Consider the following 24281-nt stretch of genomic DNA (forward strand, 5'->3'; position numbering starts at 1 on the left):
TTCAGAATGACACAACACATGTAAGTCACAAAGTAAGTTGACAAGCAAGACATGTGTACGCGTTAGCATTCGAATGAGCACTGAGTCCCAGTCTAGTGGCCGCTGCTCGGCTGGCCCCTTAGGTGGCGCAGCTGCTGCATGGCTGGCAGACAGCGCCGCACGTAGAGGACGCGCGTAATTGTGCGGCGGCGCTTTGAATGATCGGCGAGTCACAACACTTTTCCCCCCTTTGAAATTGTTGCACTGGTCTTGATGGAGGTGTCCTGGAGGTGGCCAACGTCCATAGGCGTTGTTTGACTCGCCGTAAAGTCTCGAGGAGGAGGCTTCCTGTACGGACGGAAGTGTCACCGATGATAACGGGTCGAGATTACAGGAGACGTAGGGGTCGAATCTGCTGGGCCCCCATGCACCAATCCGCCCGTTGCGGCAAGTCCAGTTGATATGACAGGAGACATGGGCGATGTGTTGGCGTCCGTTGGAGGAGGGGGCGAGTAGATTTGCTCTGACAGAGGATGGTCATCCGGTTCCTGCATGGGCACGTCTCCTGGTGGCGTCCGTTCTTGTGCTGGCATCGTGATGATGGTGAGAGGGCTGCGTTGTATTGAGAGATGCCAAGATCCCAAGCATCAGGTAGGGCCAAAAGTGGTGTAGCGGCATTCGGAACAGGCGTTGCCGGCACAAGAGGCCGAAGCTGGTCCGAATGACGCACTGCAACACCCGTGTCCATCTGGATTTCATACAGGCGTCTGCCACGGTGTCTTAAGATGCGGCCCGGGCTCCATTTTGGCCGCCTGCCATATCCCCGTACCCAGACGAGGTCGTCGGCGGTGAACCGGCCAAGTGAAGGCACCCGCGGCCATGAGGTGGAAGGCCGCAGAAGATGAAGTAGTGTGCGGGGCTGTCGGCCATGTAAGAGCTCAGCCGGGCTGTGGTCGCCCATGTAGGTGAAACGGTAAGATGCCAGAAACTGGAGAAGCGCATCATCAGCAGCAGAAGAAGTCAGAAGTTTCCGCATCTGAGCCTTAAATGTGCAGACCAGTCATTCAGCCTCACCGTTGGATTGTGGATGGAACGGCGGGCCATGGCATGCATAACGCCGTGACGAGCACAAAAATCCGCAAATTCGGAAGAGGAAAATTGCGGACCATTATCAGTAACAAGAGTAGAGAGGAGGCCTTCCAAAGAAAAAATGCGGGCGAGAGCACTGGTGGTTGCCGCGGTGGTAGGCGACATGCAACGGACAATGAAAGGAAAGTTAGAGTAGGCGTCAATTACGAGGAGCCAATAAGTACCTAAAAAGGGCCCCGCAAAGTCAGCATGAATGCGCTCCCAGGGCTTCTCAGGCGAAGGCCACGGTGACAAAGATGACTTCGGGGCTGCGGCCTGTGACGCACAAGGGCCGCAGGCAGCGACCATGTGTGTTATTTCAGAGTCAATGCCAGGCCAGTACACATGACGGCGCGCCAGAGATTTTGTGCGAGACACACCCCAGTGCCCTTGGTGCAGGAGGCGCAAGACCGAAGCACGCAAAGACGCAGGTACCACAACACGCGGTGAAGTATTGTCAGTGGAAAAGAGGATAACACCATCCCCAGCCGTGAGGCGGTAGCACAAAGCGTAGTAGTTCCGCAACGGATCAGAAGTCTTAGCGGATGGGCAATCTGGCCAACCCTTCTGAATACAGCGTAAAACCCGGGAGAGGGTAGGGTCAGAACCCGTAGCAGCCGCCAGCCTGTCCCCAGTGATGGGGAACCCGTCCACAACCCGCTGCTCGGCAACATCCAGGTGGAAACACAAAAGTTCGTCCCTATCGAATGATCGAATGCCAGATCAGGACCCATGGGAAAGCGAGATAGAGCATCAGCATTTGCATGTTGAGCCGTTGGCCGGAAATGAATCTCATAATGGAAATGAGGCAGGTAAAGAGCCCAATGCTGGAGGCGGTGTGCAGCCTTGTCGGGAAGTGACGTTGATGGATGAAATAAGGAAACAAGTGGTTTGTGATCCGTAACAAGATGAAATTTTGAGCCATAGAGAAAAACACCAAACTTATGAAGAGCATAAATAATGGCCAAAGCTTCTTTCTCAATTTGAGAATACTTTTGTTGGGCATCCTTGAGCGTTTTGGAGGCATAAGCAATGGGTTGTTCCGAACCGTCAGAAAAACGGTGCGCAAGGACTGCACCGACCCCGTATTGGGAGGTGTCTGTGGCAAGAACATGATGTTGGCCAGGTCGATAAGTAGCCAGGCACGTGGCCTGTTTCAGCATAGTCTTCAATTTCTGGAAAGCCGCATCGCATGACGCGGATCAGTGAAAAGGCACGTTTTTATGCAACAGGCGATGCAACGGCTGAGCCACCGAAGCCGCAGAAGGTAAAAACTTGTGATAGTATGCTATTTTCCCCAAGAAGGCCTGCAGTTCCTTAACAGATGTAGGGCGAGGAAGGGCATCGATCGCAGCGACAGTTTGCTGAAGCGGACGAGTACCATCCCGAGAGAGTTGAAACCCCAAGTACGTGATAGATGCCTGAAAAAATTGTGGTTTCTGAAGTTTACTCTTAAGACCGGCAGTCTGTAAGACATGAAAAAGTGTGCGGAGATTTTGAAGATGTTCTTCAGTGGTGGAGCCAGTGACAACAATGTCGTCCATGTAATTGATACACCCAGGGACAGGGAGCAATAATTGTTCCAAGAATCGCTGAAAGAGAGCAGGGGCGCTAGCAACCCGGAATGGCAAGCGTCGGTATTGATAGAGGCCGAAAGGCGTGTTAAGGACCAGAAACTGCCGGGAAGCAGCGTCGAGAGGAAGTTGATGATAAGCTTCTGACAGGTCAATTTTAGAAAAATACTGGCCTCCAGCAAGTTTAGTGAACAGTTCTTCAGGATGGGGCATAGGGTAAGTGTCGATGAGGCATTGAGCATTTACAGTGGCTTTGAAATTGGCACAGAGACGAATATCACCATTTGGCTTAGCAACGACAACAGGAGAGGACCACTCACTGGAAGTGACAGGAAGCAAGACCCCTGAAGTAGTGAGACGATCCAACTCCCGTTTATCCCGATCACGAAGGGCCACAGGAATGGGCCGAGCCCGAAAAAACTTAGGCCGAGCAGTGGGTTTGAGCGTGATATGAGCTTCAAAGTCGTTTGCACGGCGTAAGCCAGGAGAAAAAAGGAATGAAAATGTCGTCGACAAGGAATCCAGTTGAGCATAAGGAATAGCATCAGAGACAATATTGACAGAGTCATCTATGGAGAACCCAAAAACGCGAAAGGTATCGAAACCAAAAAGATTTTCTGCGTTGCTCTGGTCGACCACAAATATGGGAACAGTGCGAACGACGGATTTGTAAGATACCTCAGCATGAAACTGTCTCAAGAGAGAAATCTTCTGTTTATTGTACGTCCGTAATTGCTGAGTGACAGGTGACAGGAGTGGAGAAACCGACTGAAGATACGTCTGAGAATTAATTATAGTGGCAGCAGAACCGGTATCCACCTGCATGCGAACATCTCGACCAAGGATTTGGACAGTGAGGAATAACTTCCCTGAAAGGGAAGAAGTGCAATTGACAGACAACACAGAATCAGAATCAGCGTAATGTTCATGAACATCATGTATGCGGTCGTATTTGCAAACGGAAGACACATGACCTTTATTTTTGCAATTGTGACACACAGCCCAACGTTGGGGACAATTCTCGCGTGAATGTTTCGTAAAACACCGCGGACATGAAGGAAGTTGCCGGAGGGTTTGCTGCAGTTTCTTAGCGGTTGTTTACGGTTAGGCCGAGGCTGCGCGTGGGAGCGCACTGCGGCCACGTCGACCGGTGGGGACGCGCCGCACGTGTCGTTCACAGCACACAGAGGTTGTATTTCCCCGACATCACCCCACGCCTCTATTTGCGCCCCAGCGGCGCGAGAAATTTCAAAAGACTGCGCAATGGAGAGAACTTCATCTAGAGTCGGATATGCCAACTGAAGGACCCGTTGTCGAACTTCTTTGCCGGACGCCGACTGGATAATAGCATCCCGTACCATGGAACTGGCATAGGATTCTTTGTGAACGTCAGTAACAAATTGACACTTTCGACTGAGGCCCTGAAGTTCAGCAGCCCAAGCGCGATAGGATTGATGTGGCTGTTTTTGACAACGATAAAAGGCAACACGAGAGGCTACCACATGCGTTTGCTTTTGAAAATAGACAGACAGAAGTGAGCACAATTCAGCAAAGGACAAAGACGCAGGATCCTTCAAAGGAGCCAATTGCGACAACAACCAATACCTTTGAGGTGAAATTCAGGAAAGGAACAGAGACTTGCATGGTTGTTCGTCCATGACATGAAATGCCAAGAAGTGATGTCGAAGACGTTTTTCATAATCAGACCAGTCTTCCGCCGTCTCGTCGTAAGGAGGAAAAGGAGGTATAGCCAACGATGAGAAACGCCCCGCATTTGACGCATTTGAATCACTGCTGTTAGAAGCGTTTGCTGTTCAAGGAGATTTTGCAATAGTTGTTCGACAGTAGCCATGGAAACCTGTGGGTCAACGGTGAAAAGGAAAAATCCACTACCTCGTCGCCAATTGTTATAACGTCAAGTTTAACACATATATTTCAGAACGACACAACACATGTAAGTTACAGAGTAAGTTGACAAGCAAGACGTGTACACGTTAGCATTCGAATGAGCACTGAGTCCCAGTCTAGCGGCCGCTGCTCGGCTGGCCGCTTAGGTGGCGCAGCTGCTGCGTGGCTGGCAGACAGCGCCGCACATAGAGGACGCGCATAATTGCGCGGCGGCGCTTTGAATGATCGGGGAGTCACAACAGTTTTTCTTATTATTCTCTAAAGATAGTGACATCATTGTAGCAGGAGAACACACACACACAAATGTTTAACTTTTACAAGCTGTCAGAGCCAGTGGCTTCTTCTTCTGGCAAAAGAGTTGAAGGAGAAGGAAGAAGGGTGAAGGAGGACTGTAGAGGTTTAGGGAAAGGGGTACAGTTCGGAAGAGTTGAAGGGAAAGGAAGAAGGCTGAAGGAAAAGGACTGGATAGGTTAAGGGAAAGGGGGCACAGTTCAGAGAAGTCACCCAGAACCCCGGTCAGGAGAGACTTACCGGACGGGATGATAATGAAAGACTGATTGTTGGGAATTGCACTGGATGAGATTCGAAAACCTGAGAGGTGAAAGGTGGAAGACAGGGTAATACAGAAGACAGAGATTACTACTGAATCATCATGCGCGAGTGAATAAGAGGGAAAAGCTAAGTGCATTGTATGTAACAGAGGTGGGAGGGGGAACAGGGAAAAATAGACAGGTTAGAAAATGAAAGTAGTAGAAAACTGAAATGGAATGAAGGAAGGAGTATTTATTGTGAAGAAATTTTGAGACAGGAGGAATTAACATAAATTAAGGCCAAGTGGGTGGCGAGAACCAAGGACATGATGTAGCATTGTTTCCTACCTACAGATTTCTGAGAAATTGGTGTCTGGGGGAAGAATCCAGATGACATGAATGGTGAAACTGGCACTGAGGTCATGACTGTCATATTGTAGAGCATGCTCTGAAACAGGTTATTGTGTGTTGTTGGTATACACCCTCTGCCTATGCCCATTCATCCTGACTGATAACTGGTTTGTAGTCATGCTGATGTAAAAGGCCGAACAGTGTTTCATAACGGCTGGTATATGACGTGTCATTTCATAGGTGGCTCTCCCTTTGATAGTATATGTTTTGCCAGTTACAGGGCTGGAATATATGGTGGTAGGAGGGTGCATAAGACAAGACTTGCAGTGGGGACAGTCACAGGAGTATGAGTCATAGGGTAGGGAGATGCGTGCAGAAGGAGCATAGGGTCTGACAACGATGTTGTGGAGATTGGGAGGATGCTGAAAAGCTATTCTAGGTGCGGTCGGCAAAATCTCAGACAGAATGGTTCTCATTTCAGGGCATGGTTTTAGGAAGTCATGGCCGTGTCGAAGAAGCTGATTAATACATTCAAGACCAGAATAACACTGAGTGAGAAGTGATGTGCTCTGAAGCTATTTTGGGGGGGGGGGGGGATCAGCAGTACCAGGATTAGATGTCATGGCCTAGGAAACCTTCTTGTGAACTAGGCTGTTGGAATAATCGCATCCAGTGAATGCTGAGGTGTATTGCTGTAAAGATTCTGAATCCAAACAAATCCGTATGTCTCAAATGCCAAGGCTGTATGGGAGGGAATGTTTGACATGGAAAGTATGGCAACAGTCAGAATGTATGTACTGTTGTATGTTAGTAGGTTTAATGTGGACAGAAGTGTGTAGCTGGCCTTTAGTGAGGATGAGATCAACATCAAGGAAAGTGGCATTGTATTCGGAATAGGACATTGTGGAGTTTAATTGGGAGAAGGGTTTTACGGATTCCAGGAATTTCAACAGGTCAGCCACACCATGAGTCCATATGGCAAAGCTGTCATCAGTGTACCTAAATCAAACCAGGGGCTTAGGGATTATGGATCCCAGGAAAACCCCCTCCAAGTGACCTACGAAAATGTTGGCATAGGAAGGAGCCATCCTGGTTCCCACAGCCATACACCTGATCTGTTTGTATGTCTGCCTCTAAAATTTGAAGTAGTTATTGGAAATTATAAAGTTGATTAAGAAGGATGTTATCAGTTTGGAATGGGGTGGGCATTGACTGAGAATATGTTCAGCAGCAGACAGACCATGTACATGGGGTATTTGTTATAAACGGAGATGGCATCAGTGGTGACAAGCAAGGTGTGTGGTAGGAGTGGAACAGGCATAGATTTCAGACAATTCAACAGGCAATATCACTTTGCAACCGAATCCCAAAACCATGCCATCAGCAAACCTGACATTTAACCCTGCCTTGAACAGTTCTGACCATGATCACAACTTGACACACCACCACTACTTCAAAATCAATCCTTAAAAGTCTTCCAAGAAATCCTCACATCCAGCATTGCTGCACAAACCTTTCTCAGGTCCGTACAACATGACCCTAACCTGTCCTCTGCAGAACTCCAGGCCCTATGTTCTCAGCAGACAAAGGATCTACCACTGAGGTACTTGACCAACAGTAGTATGTTAGTGAAGGTCTATGCCAGCTGTCTGACACCTCTACATACAGCATTTGCCATCAAGATCCCAATCCTGTGATTCAAACTAAACTGCAGTCCTTCATAAGAACCTCTACCCCTTACAAGGACTTACACCTCAGTTCATAGAACTTCTCACCCCACCCAAAACCCCCCCCCCCCCCCCCCCCACCACCACCACCACCACCACCACCACCACCACCACCACCACCACCATTTATCTTCAACCTAAAATCCACAAACCTAGTCATCCTGGGCATTATATAGTTGCTGGCTTCAACGCACCCGCCGAATGTATACCTGCCTTAGTTGATCAACACCTGCCACTTATAGTACAAAGACTTTCCTCCTATATCAAAGATACCAACCACTTCCTACATCGTGTGAAATTTTGGCTGCCTCACTCCTACCACACACCTTGCTTGTCACCACTGATGCCATCTCCCTCTGTACCAACAGTACCCATGTACGTGGTCTGTCTGCTGCCGAACATTTCCTCAGTCATTGTACACCTGATTCCAAACCTATGACATCATTCTTGCTCACCTTTAGCAACAATAGTTTGATCATAGCCTTGGTGATTGTCGGACGGGTCCAATAAATGGAGTCATTGCCCCCATCCTGACCATACTGTCAGCTTGTTCATGGCCACAGATCCCTGAGTGGCCAGGAATGCGCACTAGGTTTACCCTGTTGCTTCCCCCTAACTCCACCAGAGCCCTGTGACAATCTGCAACATTCTTAGATCTTGTTGCACGAGCTGCCAGTGATTTCAGGGCTGCCTGCCTGTCTGAATAGATGTAGATGTTACGGGCCCCAACGACTCGGTCTGATTTCGACCCATCAGTGAACCAAACAGTGTCCCTTGTACAGTGTCTAACTGTTTTTTCCCACTGCTCCCTGTTTCTAATTGGTATATTGTAAGGCTTGTTGAAGCAGTTGGGAGTTATTATATAGTCGGCAGGCATTTATTTCCCCAGCCATTCCTATGTTTACCTCACTCACTATTGTTAGTGTGTGATTCTAGATATCCCGGTGAGATCCAGTTTTTGCCAGTTCTAAGTCTGTATGCCCCAGCTGCTGCCTCCATCTTGACCCAAAGGTGTAGTGGAGGCATGTCCAGCATGGCTTCCATACCAGTGGTTGGTGTGCTGCTAATTCCGCCTGTTATGGCTAAGCAGGCCAGTCTCGGCACCTTAGCAAGCTCCTTAGCTGCCACCTGCTGTTCTACCTTCTTCCACCACACTACGGCCCCATAGGAAATCCTAAGTCTAACCACTGTGGTGTATATCCAGTGCATACCTCTGGGTCTTGGACCCCAGTTTTTATCAAAAACCCTTCTGGTACTTACTAGAGTACTTTTTGCTTTGGAGAAAATACTCTTAATGTGAGGGGTCTACGTTAGTTTCTTATCTAAGGTTACCCCTAGATATTTCACTATCCTCTTCACAGGTAGAGTTTCATTGAAGAGCTTTAGATTCCAACTTGAGTGTTGGATATGCCTCATCGTAAATGGCACCACAACAGTCTTCTTAGGATTAACTGTCAGATCCTGTTTAATGCACCAATTTTGCACAATGTCCAATCCTCCTTGTGCCATATTTCTAACTGTGTCAATAAATTTGCCAAGTATTACTATTACAAGGTCATCTGCGTATTTTTAGCAGAAGCATTTTCAGGAATTTAGTTCATCAATGAGTTCGTTCACCACTAGATTCCACAATAAAGGGGACAGAATCCCCCTTGTGAGCAGCCTCTAGTGGTGTTAATTACCATCTTTTCATTCATCATGGTAGCCTCTACCTTCCTTCCAGTAAGCATGTCCCTGGTCCACCTACATATTGTGGTCCCTAGGTCATGCACCTCTGCTGCCCTTACCATGGAATCGAAGGTTGGGTTATTGAAGGCGGGCCATGGCATGCATAACGCCGTGACGAGCACAAAAATCCGCAAATTCGGAAGAGGAAAATTGCGGACCATTATCAGTAACAAGAGTAGAGAGGAGGCCTTCCAAAGAAAAAATGCGGGCGAGAGCACTGGTGGTTGCCGCGGTGGTAGGCGACATGCAACGGACAATGAAAGGAAAGTTAGAGTAGGCGTCAATTACGAGGAGCCAATAAGTACCTAAAAAGGGCCCCGCAAAGTCAGCATGAATGCGCTCCCAGGGCTTCTCAGGCGAAGGCCACGGTGACAAAGATGACTTCGGGGCTGCGGCCTGTGACGCACAAGGGCCGCAGGCAGCGACCATGTGTGTTATTTCAGAGTCAATGCCAGGCCAGTACACATGACGGCGCGCCAGAGATTTTGTGCGAGACACACCCCAGTGCCCTTGGTGCAGGAGGCGCAAGACCGAAGCACGCAAAGACGCAGGTACCACAACACGCGGTGAAGTATTGTCAGTGGAAAAGAGGATAACACCATCCCCAGCCGTGAGGCGGTAGCACAAAGTAGTAGTTCCGCAACGGATCAGAAGTCTTAGCGGATGGGCAATCTGGCCAACCCTTCTGAATACAGCGTAAAACCCGGGAGAGGGTAGGGTCAGAACCCGTAGCAACCGCCAGCCTGTCCCCAGTGATGGGGAACCCGTCCACAACCCGCTGCTCGGCAACATCCAGGTGGAAACACAAAAGTTCGTCCCTATCGAATGATCGAATGCCAGATCAGGACCCATGGGAAAGCGAGATAGAGCATCAGCATTTGCATGTTGAGCCGTTGGCCGGAAATGAATCTCATAATGGAAATGAGGCAGGTAAAGAGCCCAATGCTGGAGGCGGTGTGCAGCCTTGTCGGGAAGTGACGTTGATGGATGAAATAAGGAAACAAGTGGTTTGTGATCCGTAACAAGATGAAATTTTGAGCCATAGAGAAAAACACCAAACTTATGAAGAGCATAAATAATGGCCAAAGCTTCTTTCTCAATTTGAGAATACTTTTGTTGGGCATCCTTGTGGAGATTATAGTAATTAGCTGCCAGAGCCAAACATTAAAGATGCAAAAGTGAGCTAAAGATAGGAGGAATACAATTGGAATTAAAAATAAGGGAACTAGAACTACGGAACTGGCTCAGGAAGCTGCACATAGAATATTGGACCGATGTCCATAAACAAAAACATGGTAAGGTAATGATGCCCAAACCATGTTTTAAAAGATCTCTAACCCTGGAATTGAACAGGAAAGAGATCAGACTCATGACTGGACTGATGACCAGCTATAGGAATTTCAAAAAACACCTACACACAATGGGTATAATGGAAGAAGACCCTAAATGTAGGATCTGTGATGAGGGTGAAGAAACTGCATACCTAATCTAGTTTCGGTGCGGGCAGTGGCAGGTTAGACCTAAGCTGTTTTAGCTTCCCTGTTAAAATCAAATCAAAAGGGAGAATGTATGCTATAGTGTAGCTTCCACCAAGTTAAACACTAAAATGGAGGAACAGTGAGACTCCAAGTCGATGATATGTCTGGCCCTCAAATGTGAAGTAATTGATGGAACGAATAAAGTTTTGGAGGCATAAGCAATGGGTTGTTCCGAACCGTCAGAAAAACGGTGCGCAAGGACTGCACCGACCCCGTATTGGGAGGTGTCTGTGGCAAGAACATGATGTTGGCCAGGTCGATAAGTAGCCAGGCACGTGGCCTGTTTCAGCATAGTCTTCAATTTCTGGAAAGCCGCATCGCATGACGCGGACCAGTGAAAAGGCAGTCGTACAGCCATGGGAACACCCCTTCCCCCATCTTTCCACACATGATTTTCTGTGAACAATGGATGAAAGCCAACAGGCGGATTCTGTGCACATTTCCGGAAAGCACTCTGTTGACAAAGGTTTAGGCATATAGGGTGGTCTCTCAAATATGTGGCTTGCTTGATGATATTTTGGTTAATAGGACCGATTACATTGTCCTAGGAATTGAGTGTTTATCAGAGACAAAGTTAATGTTAAGAGTGCCCATGGAAATGAAGATGGACTACTACTACTACGCATGTAAATTTAATCTGTCACATAGAATGTGCAGCAAAGGTAGCTTGCACTAAACACAAGTTAGTTAATACTGGTGGACAAGAGACTATCATGTATGTTCAGAAACGTTAGGATTAGTGATATGCTGCTTCACTCAGTCACATTGATTAAATATTTGGTGCCACATTAAGAAAAACATGAAATGAAATGAACTCAAAATGCCAGTTGTAGAGAAAGGTGAAGGGCCAGTTACAGTTTATTGAAAGAGTTTTTGTAAAATACAGTGTTTTTACACAGGAGACTGCCTACACAGCGCTTATGCAACCAATTTCTCAACACTACTGTTTGGGATCCCAAACGGATTTAATTTAAGAAAGACGTTAAAGCAATTTTGAGGTGTGTTTCTAGATTTGTTACCACCCAGTTCTGTCGGTTCAAGAGGCTACCAAAATGTTCCTTTGTGGGTGGAGATGAGAAACTTAGGATAGGAGATGATGGTGATTTTGTGGAAGAGGAAGTTTAGCAAACTAGTATTTTCAACAGGCTGCAGAACAGTTCTAATGCCTCCAGTGTTCATTTCACTTCAGAACACAATAAGGAGATTAAAGTTCATATAAAGGCACGAAGGAGTCTTTTTCCACCTTGCTACATTTATGAGTGGAATGTAAAACAGAATTGCAATTGTGACTTGAAGTCATGCATGATGTATGTGGCCATTATGAGTAACCCAATAAACATGTATAATGCTGATTGGTCACTAATAACAGATCTTGGGGGTGGGGGGGAGGGGGTCCACAATGTTGGATTGAATCCAAAGTCTCTATTACGTGTTTTGAGCATGGCCCATTATCAGACAATCTGTTACAAAATGCAAACATCATGAACATAAAAAAGTACTTTATGACCAACACAGTAAGACAAACCAAGTGACAGATGAATTTGCAGAATACACACCAGTGTACATAATAAGAAAATTGCATAAGCACTAACATATAGTGTACAAGATTTCACAGAGAAACAGTCAAGTGTAATGGTTGAATATGAAAACAAAAGTGAACAAATCATGTTGACCAGAGTGAAGCAAACTAAAAGCCTACCAGACGGCAGACCGAACATAGCATTCCAAACAATGTCAACTACAAAAGAAATTACAGAATGTAACAAAAAGGCTACAGTTAGCCATGTGTAACAACAAATATCATAAAAAATCACAGTATTAATGGGAACAACCCATATTGTACAGTAAAGTACCTTAAAATACATATTTATTAAATGGCAATAACAAATCATTTCATTGGTTTATACAGACTACGTGATTCAACCTTGATTGAAGGATACAAGGTATGGAGGGAACAAGATATTCTACAAAAAAATTTATTTTTCTGCAAGTACAGGAATTCGAAATTAAAGTCATATAATAAAACCATAGGAATAAATCATAAAACCATTCATAAAAAAGCTGCTACACAACAGCATGCTGCACCCAGGACAGCATAGAAGCAGTCTTCTCACTCCTTTTTAAGAATGGAAAACAAAAATATATTTCACACAATAATTGAAACTGATAAAAGCTTATAGTATATGTACAAATATAAATTTTGTCTAGGTATCGCCACTTTGAGCGCAGCACGCTCCTCCTGTGACAGTTTTTTGGTGTTTTCTTAGTAAAGATTTGATAGTTTGCTTGTAATTTTTAATTGGTGGCCTCATAATTTGTGTTCATAATGATTTAATAAGCAAGGATGTCCCACTGAGTTTCAGTTATTGTGTGGAATGTATTTTGTTTTTTCAGTCTTAAAAATGAGTGCGAGATGCTGTTGTGTAGCAGCTTTTGTATGAATGGTTTTATGATTTGTTCCCGTGGTTTTTTATGTGACTTTAGTTTTGAATTCCTGTACTTGCAGAAAAATAAAAATTTTTGTAGAATATCCTCTTCCCCCCATACCTTGTATCCTTCAATCAAGGTTAAATCATGTAGTTTGTACAAACTACTGAAATGATTTATTATTGCCATTTAATAAATATGTATTTTAAAGTATTTTATTGTACAATATGGCTTGTTCCCAATAATACTGTGATTTTTGATGATATTTGTTGTTACACATGGCTAACTGTAGATTTTTTGTTACATTCTGTAATTTCTTTTGTAGTTGACATTGTTTGGAATGCTAAGTTTGGCCTGCCATCTGGTGGGCTTTTAGTTTACTTCACTCTGGTCAGCATGATTTGTTCACTTTAGTTTTCATATTCAACCATTGCACTTGACTGTTTCTCTGTGAAATCTTGTGCACTATATGTCAGTACTTATGCAATCTTCTCATTATGTACCCTGGTGTGAATTCTGTAAATTTGTCTATCACTTGTTTTGCTTTACTGTTTTGGTCATAAAGTATTTTTGTGCTCACGATGCTTATATTTTTAACAGATTGTTTGATAATGGACCATGCTCGAAACACATAACAGAGAGTTTGGGTTCAATACAACATACCTATGTAACACCCAAGATTTGTTGTTAGTGACCTGTCAGCATTGTATATGTTTACAGGACAAAAGAGAATTTCTAGCAATGGTGCAAAGAGCGCCTTGCCATGAGCTGTAAAGTGGCTTGCAGACTATGTATGTAGATGTAGATAATCTGATCTAAGTGAAAGATTCAAAAGTTTTCCTTTTTGCCTCACCTTTAGCTTGTTGCATAGATAATGTGTTTCTATATGGTTTTCCATTATTTTAATCATCTTAGCTTGTAATAAGTTAGAAAAGATATTATATTCGACATTAATCAGTATTTCAATTTTCTTTTGATAACAGTATAGCGGCTCTTACTGCCAAAGTGTTATATTAGTCTGCTCTCATCTCTTTTTCTTAGTGTGAGAATATACATTCGATAAAAGAGTGTGATGATATAAAATTGTTTCTTCATTGCAGTGGAAAGTCCAGAAATGAATAACAACAATATTATGTAGACGATAGATTGGTGCTCAGAGTATAGAGATGTTGAGTCACAGACCAGCACAATGAAAAGACTGCTATACATTTTAGCTTTTGGGCCAAAAGGCCTCCTTCTGAAGTGGAAAACACAAACAAATTCACACAAACACAACTCACACACACAGTCCTGTGTTTGTGAGTTGTGTTCATCTGGAAATGTGTGTGTTTTCTACTTCCATAATATTTTCCTTAGTGTTGAGGAAGACAGTGGAAAAAAAAATCCAAAAATTAACTATGAACTTTCAGACTTAATACGCATTTACTCACGTAATTCATTTTTAACTGCTCTTGGTACTGTTTACATTGGAGAAAGAAAGCTATTATTAATGTAAATTGTTTATTTTATTAACACTATCTTGATCACATTTATCTTTAGTTTGCGGAAGTACAGTTATCTTGTTACATTCTCAAAAGTTCATAAAATACTGCAGTAATTTTCTTTCCTGCATTGATGGAAATATAAACAAATTTACTGGATTTGCGTGGGGGTTCGCATGGGCAGTTACATGCCAGTTTGCACTCAGTGTCAGTTTACTATACATACTTTTGCATATGCTGTAACATAGATTTGCTTTGATTATTCTTCCCTAGGGGCTAATAACACAGTGAGTAAACACCCGAAATAACTTTTTGCATTTGTTATACTCAATGTTAATGTTTAATTCCATCTCACTGCAGAATTCCACACACAAACTGGCAAATTATGAAGCACAGGATGTAGGTTTTATGTGTCTTAGTATTTAATTCTTCTTTTAAACCACTGCTGAGATTTCTTTATTCCTTGTATCACATGAATATTTTATGATCCAGGCACTATCACACATTTAAACAAGAACAAACACATTTACGTTTTTTGAACATACTTTTTTGTTTTGCAGGCGAAATACAAAGACCCACAGACAAAGTTGCTGTATGCCAATGCAGAAGAGTTTTCAACTATACGCAGTTTACCAATGGACATAACAGCAGGATACCTTTCATTACGCAGAGCAAATAATCCAATGGGATAGGAACATTGGACTCAAGCATCAAAATATAAGCTCTAGTTTAATCAAGTTTCTTTTAAAAATGTATTATTTTTATATTAAAATCTGAAAAACTGGTTAGCGTTTCTTTCTCTGTTTCCCTTTCTAATGTCAGAATATACCATTTAATATCAATACGCTTATTGTTAGTGAAAGCTGGGATGCATACTAGTAATATTTGTGTTCAAGAGGAACCTTAACTTATACTGAACAGTAACAACTGGAGCAGACAATTTTCTTCAGACTGTGGAATTCTGGAGATAGTGTGGACATTCATTGGAGAAAATAGCCTTTGTTGGGGAAAAATTGGAGAATGAATTTTAAACATCAAACACAGGCAACCTATATTGCAGAGATTACGTAACATATCATTAACAAGTCATAGATATAATGCAATGCTGAAGCAGCATTACAGAAATTCTTCACATTCCTCCCCACACTTCTCTACCTTCACAGCTATGACCAGCTGGACACGTCTCTTGAGTGGCTTTCATCTGTGGTTACATCTGGGATTCCATCTCTGCCTTCTTTCAGCTCCTGTACTCTTTTGCCCTCTTCCGCAGGTGCTGTGGAAGAACTTGTTCTCCTTAGGATACGATATCATCGACTTGGAGTCTCACTGTTCCTCCATTTTAGTGTTTAACTTGGTGGAAGCTACACTATAGCATACATTCTCCCTTTTGATTTGATTTGATTTTAACAGGGAAGCTAAAACAGCTTAGGTCTAACCTGCAACTGCCCGCACCGAAACTAGATTAGGTATGCAGTTTCTTCACCCTCATCACAGATCCTACATCTAGGGTCTTCTTCCATTATACCCATTGTGTGTAGGTGTTTTTTGAAATTCCTATAGCTGGTCATCAGTCCAGTCATGAGTCTGATCTCTTTCCTGTTCAATTCCAGGGTTAGAGATCTTTTAAAACATGGTTTGGGCATCATTACCTTACCATGTTTTTGTTTATGGACATCGGTCCAATATTCTATGTGCAGCTTCCTGAGCCAGTTCCGTAGTTCTAGTTGATCATAGCCTTGGTGATTGTCGGACGGGTCCAATAAATGGAGTCATTGCCCCCATCCTGACCAATCTGTCAGCTTGTTCATGGCCACAGATCCCTGAGTGGCCAGGAATGCGCACTAGGTTTACCCTGTTGCTTCCCCCTAACTCCACCAGAGCCCTGTGACAAATCTGCAACATTCTTAGATCTTGTTGCACGAGCTGCCAGTGATTTCAGGGCTGCCTGCCTGTCTGAATAGATGTAGATGTTACGGGCCCCAACGACTCGGTCTGATTTCGACCCATCAGTGAACCAAACAGTGTCCCTTGTACAGTGTCTAACTGTTTTTTCCCACTGCTCCCTGTTTCTAATTGGTATATTGTAAGGCTTGTTGAAGCAGTTGGGAGTTATTATATAGTCGGCAGGCATTTATTTCCCCAGCCATTCCTATGTTTACCTCACTCACTATTGTTAGTGTGTGATTCTAGATATCCCGGTGAGATCCAGTTTTTGCCAGTTCTAAGTCTGTATGCCCCAGCTGCTGCCTCCATCTTGACCCAAAGGTGTAGTGGAGGCATGTCCAGCATGGCTTCCATACCAGTGGTTGGTGTGCTGCTAATTCCGCCTGTTATGGCTAAGCAGGCCAGTCTCGGCACCTTAGCAAGCTCCTTAGCTGCCACCTGCTGTTCTACCTTCTTCCACCACACTACGGCCCCATAGGAAATCCTAAGTCTAACCACTGTGGTGTATATCCAGTGCATACCTCTGGGTCTTGGACCCCAGTTTTTATCAAAAACCCTTCTGGTACTTACTAAGAGTACTTTTTGCCTTGGAGAAAATACTCTTAATGTGAGGGGTCTACGTTAGTTTCTTATCTAAGGTTACCCCTAGATATTTCACAATCCTCTTCACAGGTAGAGTTTCATTGAAGAGCTTTAGATTCCAACTTGAGTGTTGGATATGCCTCATCGTAAATGGCACCACAACAGTCTTCTTAGGATTAACTGTCAGATCCTGTTTAATGCACCAATTTTGCACAATGTCCAATCCTCCTTGTGCCATATTTCTAACTGTGTCAATACATTTGCCAAGTATTACTATTACAAGGTCATCTGCGTATTTTTAGCAGAAGCATTTTCAGGAATTTAGTTCATCAATGAGTTCGTTCACCACTAGATTCCACAATAAAGGGGACAGAATCCCCCTTGTGAGCAGCCTCTAGTGGTGTTAATTACCATCTTTTCATTCATCATGGTAGCCTCTACCTTCCTTCCAGTAAGCATGTCCCTGGTCCACCTACATATTGTGGTCCCTAGGTCATGCACCTCTGCTGCCCTTACCATGGAATCGAAGGTTGGGTTATTGAAGGCCCCCTTGATATCCAGGAAGATGCAGAGGGCTATTTCTTGGAAGTGAAGTGCTTTCTCCACCTTCCAAATGAGTTGTTGAAGAGCTGTCTCACGTGATTTACCTGGCCAATAAGCGTATTGGTTTGAATGTAGAGGTGCCCTAATTACATTAACCAGTTTTTCCAATGTTTTGAGAATGAAGGAGGACAGACTGATTGGTCTCATATCCTTGGTCTTGGTATGATCAATTCTCCCTGGCTTTGGAATGAAGACAACCTTCACTGCCCTCCAAGCATTGGGAATGATGCCTACTGCTAGGCTAACCCTGAATAACCTGCATAGAACTCTTACAAGATTCTCTCCTGTCTGTTGCAGTAGAGCTGGAAAAATTCCATCCGGCAAGGTGACTTGAACAGTTGGAATGTTTCCACTGCCCATTGGATTTTATTAAAGTCCACACACTCCTTGACCAATTCCCAGTCCTCTCTTCGAGTGTCCGAGAATCATTGTCTCTCTGGGATCACATTCTGGTCTGTGTTTTCCGGCAGAGATTATTGAGGAAAGTGAGTTTTGAAGAACAGTTCCAGTGTCTCATGTGCTGTCTTTATATATCCCCCATCCTCCTTCCCCAACATACCTCATAGATTGACTGGTACTCTAGTGAGGAATCTGTGAAGTCTGGCTTGAGCTGCCGTGCTCTCCACTTTCTCACAGAATGCCTTCCAGGATGTCTTCTTTTCTTGTCTGATTATAGTTGACAAGGGCCTCACGATATTTTGCCCATTGTCCTGTACATCTCGTAATGTTAAACAGTCTTCGTACCTGTTTTCTTTGAATTTCCAAGTTATTATTCTACCAAGGCACACTCCTATTTGTGCACTTCTTGGTGATTGTGCAGTTGTCCTGATATGAGGTCACTATGGCAGAGATAACAGCCTCTGCTACTTTCTCAAACTCTACTGGATTCCTTATCAAAGTTTTAATTTCTGATAGCCTAAGTCAAGACCCCTCCTACATGTCTCCCAATCTGTTTTCCTGGGATTCCTGTGGTCATGGTCTGTCTGATTCCCATTTCTAACCTGAATGTAATGTACATGTGGTCTGATGAGGGTGGACCGAACAACACATGCCATTGTTTGGGATAGCTGCCCACCATCATGGAACCAAAAGTTATGTCAATTACTTCTTCCCTTCTGTTATTCCTGAATGTAGGTTCATTGCCCCTATTCAGGACCTCCCAAGTTGTTAGCTAAAAGAAATTCAAGATGGTACTCACCTCTGCTGTTGGTGTCCTTGTTGCCCCACACTAGGTTCTGGGTATTGGCATTGCATCCCACCAGCAGTTGATCACCTTGCCGATCGCAAGCCTCTACCAATCTCCGCACCTACAAAGGAGGAGGAGAGCTGTCTTTGTAAGGGAGGTATGCTGAGGCCAAAATAATTTCCCTTGTGGTACCTTCCTCACATTGCTGCATTTTAATGGTCACTAGGTCTCTGGAGCTGAAATCCATCATTGCCATGAAAGAAGTTCAATTTCTTACATAGATGCATGTTCTGGAGTTTCTTAGATTTTTAGCATAAATCAGCTTACCTCCAGTGCCACCGAGGCCCGATATGCCCTCTTTATATAAGTAGGGTTCTTGCGTCAGGGCCACATCCATTTCCTGCCTCCCCAGGCAGCGGCTCAAGGCAGCAGAGGCCCGTTTACTGTGCTGCAGATTAATCTGCAGCACCTCCAGTCTATGTCTTGCTGCCATCATTGCCTTTGAGGTCTTTGAGAACACTGACGGTGACCTGCAAGAGCCCTAGAAACAATTTCAGGTCCTGCTCTTGCATCACCTTCAGGGACTTCTCTCCAACCTTGACCACCAGGGTTTGTCCTTCCAGTACAACCTTCCGGTTGATCACTCTCCAGCCTTCTGTTAAGAATTTTGGGTTCTGAGCCCCTATTTTCTCAAACAGTCTTAGGAGAGACATCCTTAAGGATCTTTAGTACCCATATTGGTACCTTTGCAGTCTTAAGAAGTTCTGCTGTCCTCTTGACCAGCAGCTTCGCATCTTCCCATGGGCACGGGGATATCATGGGCACCTTGTCCTTAAGCCATTCCTTCATGTGCACCTCCTCACAGACAAAAATGAGGGCACCACAATCTAGAAAGACTCTCCTGAAGTTGGGTCCTGGTCCAGTGTCAAAGAGGGCCACTGTACAGATTCCTCCTGCTGCGAGGTGATGGCCACTGCAAGGTGATGGCCACCTTCCTGGATAACTGCCATCTTAAAAACCAAGACTGCAGTACCATAGGTCTGTTTCCCTATTTCTTGCCTCGGTTTTTTCTGGGTCGCTTATCCAGGGAGGAGGGAGTCAGATTCCTCCCTTATCCTCTTGCTACCTGTCTTTGACGTTGTGGGGGTCTGGTATCCCCATCAACCTGAGATAGCTTTTCCTTGGGGGTTTCGGGTTCAAGTCCCTTTAATTCTCTCCACCTGTCTTTAGGAAGCCATTCTTTCCCTTCCTTTCTGTTCCCTGAATAGTTTCCTCCTCTGGGCCCCAGACAAGGCTTTAATCTTGATCTGGTCCAACTTCTCGGTTACAGTTCCCACTTCTGGCTCGGGTCTAGACCCTGATTCAGTAATGGGAATTGCTTCCATCCCTCCTGACCCCGATGTTTGGGTGTCTGAGGTCTCAGTTTCCCCCTCAGTTCGTTTTTCTTTATTTTCTTTAATTGTGTCCATATTGGTCCCATGAGACTTGGGGATCTACACACTACACACTCCACACCACAAATACGCCATGCGGTGTAAGGGTACTTGCTCAGGGAGGTCACCTGGCATCCCTGAGGCTCCATTCGCAACACATCTTCCTAGGTGCCACGCGCCCCTCGACATGGATCGCATCACACCTTGGGTTGGGAAAGGGAGTTGGGTAGGACTAGGAGTGGATGAGGAAGATGGGACGTTGTGGGACACTCTTAGTCTGATCCATCGGCTGAGGCCTTTCTGGCAGTAGGTACTCTACCTTCGGCATAGCCCTCAGCTTCACGTGGATACACAAGCCTCTCCATCTGCACGAACAGTGCTTCGTCATGGTGGTGTCCCCTGGAGAGGTACGTTCTCCCTTACTCCAGCATTTCCAGAAAGCTGCTGCCGTTTTTTCATGGAGTTTGAAATCTCTCGTCAGGTCTGCTGTGGTCAGTGACTCAGATCCAGTGAGTAACACCATAAATTTCTCCCACACGAGGAAGTGAGCTGGAGCAAGTATTTCATCTTCAGTTTGAGGAAGGGGCCTTTAGGTTAAAAGTGCTTCAGTATTCATGAGTAGTTTGTAACCCTTCTCCATCTATAGTCGAGCATCTGACTTTTTTTTTGAGGCATCTTTACATTTAACCGACCAATCTCTCCCAGTATCCTCCCCACCAAGAGCCATACATAGAACTATAAATTTTCAAGTTATACATTGTTGAGCAAGTTATTGGTGAGTATTATCTGCAGGTATTGGCCACACTTCCGTTATTTTTGTGGTGTTTGGAATGCTGTGTCGATGAAGAAATCTTTGTAGTGCCAATAAGAATTGGTCTGTTAATGAGCTATGGACTAGCTGTAGGTGGACTGCCCTAATCATAGTGCAGGTAAACACTGTGTCATAGCATTTAGCACAGGTATTTCCTACTTCAGTGTATAAAGGTCCTGCAGAATCGACACTGGTTGCTTGGAAAGATCTATGTTGTGTTACCCAGTCAGCTGATAGTGGAGTTTCCATTTCTAGACCGATGACGCTGTGCACTTTTGTACATGGTAGCCAGCAGTGAATGATCTTTATCGTATGGGGGGTGTGTGATATCCCAAAGGAGGTGCAGATCTCCAAAAGTACAATTTAACTCCAAGATGCTGCAAAGGAATGTGTGTACGATTAAAAGGTTTTTGAAATTATGGTTTCCATCTAGAATAAGCGGACGTCGTTCTTCTATAGTTAACTTGGCATTCTGTAAACGACCACCGAGATTGTAACAACCATACTGTAGTCATCAGTGGAGACTTTAATCATCCACAATTAATTGGGAAAATTACAATTTTGTTAGTGGTGAGTGTGATAAGGCATCCTGTGAAACTTTACTAAATGCCTTTTCTGAAAAGTATGTAGAACAGTTAGTGAGGAATCCCACTCATGATAGAAGTATATTGGATCTGATGGCAACAAGTAGACTCTTTGAGGAGGTCCACATCGAAACCAGTACCAGTGACCATGACGCAGTTATGGCAACAATGTTTACCAAAGTACAAAGGACAACTGACATACGCATACATTCAGTAAACTAGACAACAAATCAGTAGTGTTATGGCTCAATGAGGGACTTGAAACTTTCCTCACAGCTCAGGAGCATGTAGAGGAACCCTAGCCCAAGTTTAAAAGAATAGTTGACCACACACCGGATAGATGTGTACCCAGTAGAACAGTTCATAACGGGAGGGAACCTCCATGGTATACACTCACTTCTATAGAAACTGAGATTACTGCATAAAACACTTAAAACAAAGCATAGGGCAACAGATAGAGAGATGCTGAATGAAACACATTTGGCTGTCAAGAGAGCAATGCATGATGCTTTCAATGACTACCATAGCGGAATATTGTCAAATGACATTTCGAAAAATCCAAAGAAATTTTGGTCGTATGTAAAGCTTGTTGGTGACACCAAAGTTAGTGTCCCTAGTGAATGAGACAGGAACTGAAATTGGGGGTAGCAAGGAAAAGCTGCAATGCTTAACTCCATTTTCAAATGCTCCTTTACAGAGGAAAATCCAGGAGAATTGCCCCAATTTAATCCTCGTGTCACTGAAAAGGTGAATGAAATCAATATTCGTGTCTTAGTGTTGTTGGGAAACAGCTGAAATTGTTAAAATTGAACAAAGCTCCAGGCACTGATGGAATCCCAGTCAGGTCTTGTACTGAATTGCGGCTGAGTTAATCCCTCTTCTAACTACAATCTGTTGTGTATCCCTCGAACAAAAGCCATGCCCAGTTCTTGGAAAATGGCACAGATCAGACACATCTACAAGAAGGGTAGTAGAAGTGATACGTGAAACTACCATCCAATATACTTGACATCAATTTGTTGAAGAATCTTAGAACATGTTCTGAGCTAAAATATAATGAGGTACCTTGAACAGAATGACCTCCTCAATGCCAACCACCATGTATTTCAAAAACATCAGTCATGTGAAACACAATTTACACTTTTCTCACATGACACGCTGAAAGCTTTGGATCAAGAAACAAGATAGATGCAGTGTTTCTTGATTTCCAAAAAGCATATGACTCCGTAGCATACCTACACATATTGTCAAAAGTATGATCATATGGGATATCAAGTGAAATTTGTGATTGGATGGAGGACTTTTTGATAGGGAGGATACAACATGTTATCCTGGATGGAGAGTCATCATTAGATGTGGAAGTGCCCCAGGGAAATGGGTTGAGACCCTCTTGCTGTTCATGTGGTATTTTAATGACCTTGCAGACAATAGTAAAACCAGGCTTTTTTTAGATGAAGAAGTTGTCTTTAATGAAGAACTACCTGAAAGAAGCTGCATAAATATTCAGTCAGATCTTTATAAGATTTCAATGTGTTTTAAACATTGGCAACTTGCCCTAAATGTTCATAAATGTAAATTTGTGCACTTCACAAAACAATACATGTAGTATCCTATGACTATAATATCAGTGCTAGAATTGGCCAACTCATACAAATACCTGGTTGTAACACTTTGTAGGGATATGAAATGGAATGATCATACAGATTCAGTCGTGGCAATTGCAGAAGCTTTATTTCAGCGACTCTCCACAGCCGGGTGTCCCCCCTCCCTCCCTCTCTATCTCTCTCTCTCTCCAACACATCTCCCCCCCCCCCCCCCCACTCTTTCTCTCTCCTGCTCAATCCTTCAATTTCAATACTAGAGTGATGTATACACATTGTCCACAACTGGTAAAATTTAATACATAACAAATGTTTGTGTGGCAGTGTTACACTGTCTGGCTGCAGATGATGTTAGGGAGTAGTCTCAGCTTCTAAAACCATTGTGCCCTGTGGAATAGTGTTAAACCCGAGCTACACGGGATTCAAACATTTGATAATCATAACTTCATAAAATAAAAAGACAGGCAACCACTCACCTACAGCTTACCGATGTGTGGCACGTAGAAACATACAACTGAAAACAGTATTCATACTACCTTTTGAGCTCTTGCTCTTTCTCTATCAAAAGGACACATAATCACACACACCCCCACAGAGAAAACCGAATGCACGCACCTGTGGTCGCAGTGAGACTGTCTGCTGATTATCGATTTTTGAGAGCAGTTGCCAGGGTACATGGAGTTATGGAGGGATAAAGGAAGAATGCATGAGGCAAAGAGGGGTAGTGGGTTAGTGGGAGGCAGGTCTTTCAACAAATGACACGGATGCTGCACAAGACAAAAGGATTTCAGTGGGTAAAACATATAAGAGATGGAGAGAGGAAAGAGGGAAGCGGAGACGAAAAGGGAAGCGGAGTGGGAAGAGTGTCAGGAGGGAAGGGGGAAAGGGGGGGGGGGGGGGGAGAAAGAGGCAGGGAATGACCACCTGAGAGGATGGGAGGGGAAGGAAGAGTGGTAAGAGAAGACAGTACACAATCTGAACGTAGGATTGATGTGGGCAGAAGAGATAAGGAATAGGTAAGACAAGACAATTGGAAACATGTTAGCTGAGGTTTAGGCCAGGAAGATTGAGAAAGCACAGGATATGGTGGAGGCAAAACTACACTCTTGAACAGCCACTGCCGAACTGTGGCAAACCACTAAGTAGACCCTCCTCACACTATGTTG

The 24281-nt window shown here is 44.3% G+C and overlaps 1 protein-coding gene across 1 annotated transcript in view; it reads left to right on the plus strand.

Moving 5' to 3' along the window:
* Nucleotides 1-15155, plus strand: part of LOC124615971 (INO80 complex subunit C) — a 70112-nt gene extending 54957 nt beyond the window's left edge. The window contains exon 5 of the mRNA XM_047144173.1: nt 14932-15155. Within this exon, the coding sequence (XP_047000129.1) occupies nt 14932-15063 (132 nt within the window). The 3' untranslated portion in view covers nt 15064-15155. The remainder of the gene's footprint in view (nt 1-14931) is intronic.
* The last annotated feature ends 9126 nt before the right edge of the window (nt 15156-24281 follow it).

Source organism: Schistocerca americana, chromosome 5 (assembly GCF_021461395.2).
Source record: "Schistocerca americana isolate TAMUIC-IGC-003095 chromosome 5, iqSchAmer2.1, whole genome shotgun sequence".
NCBI classification, from domain to species: Eukaryota; Metazoa; Arthropoda; class Insecta; order Orthoptera; family Acrididae; genus Schistocerca; species Schistocerca americana.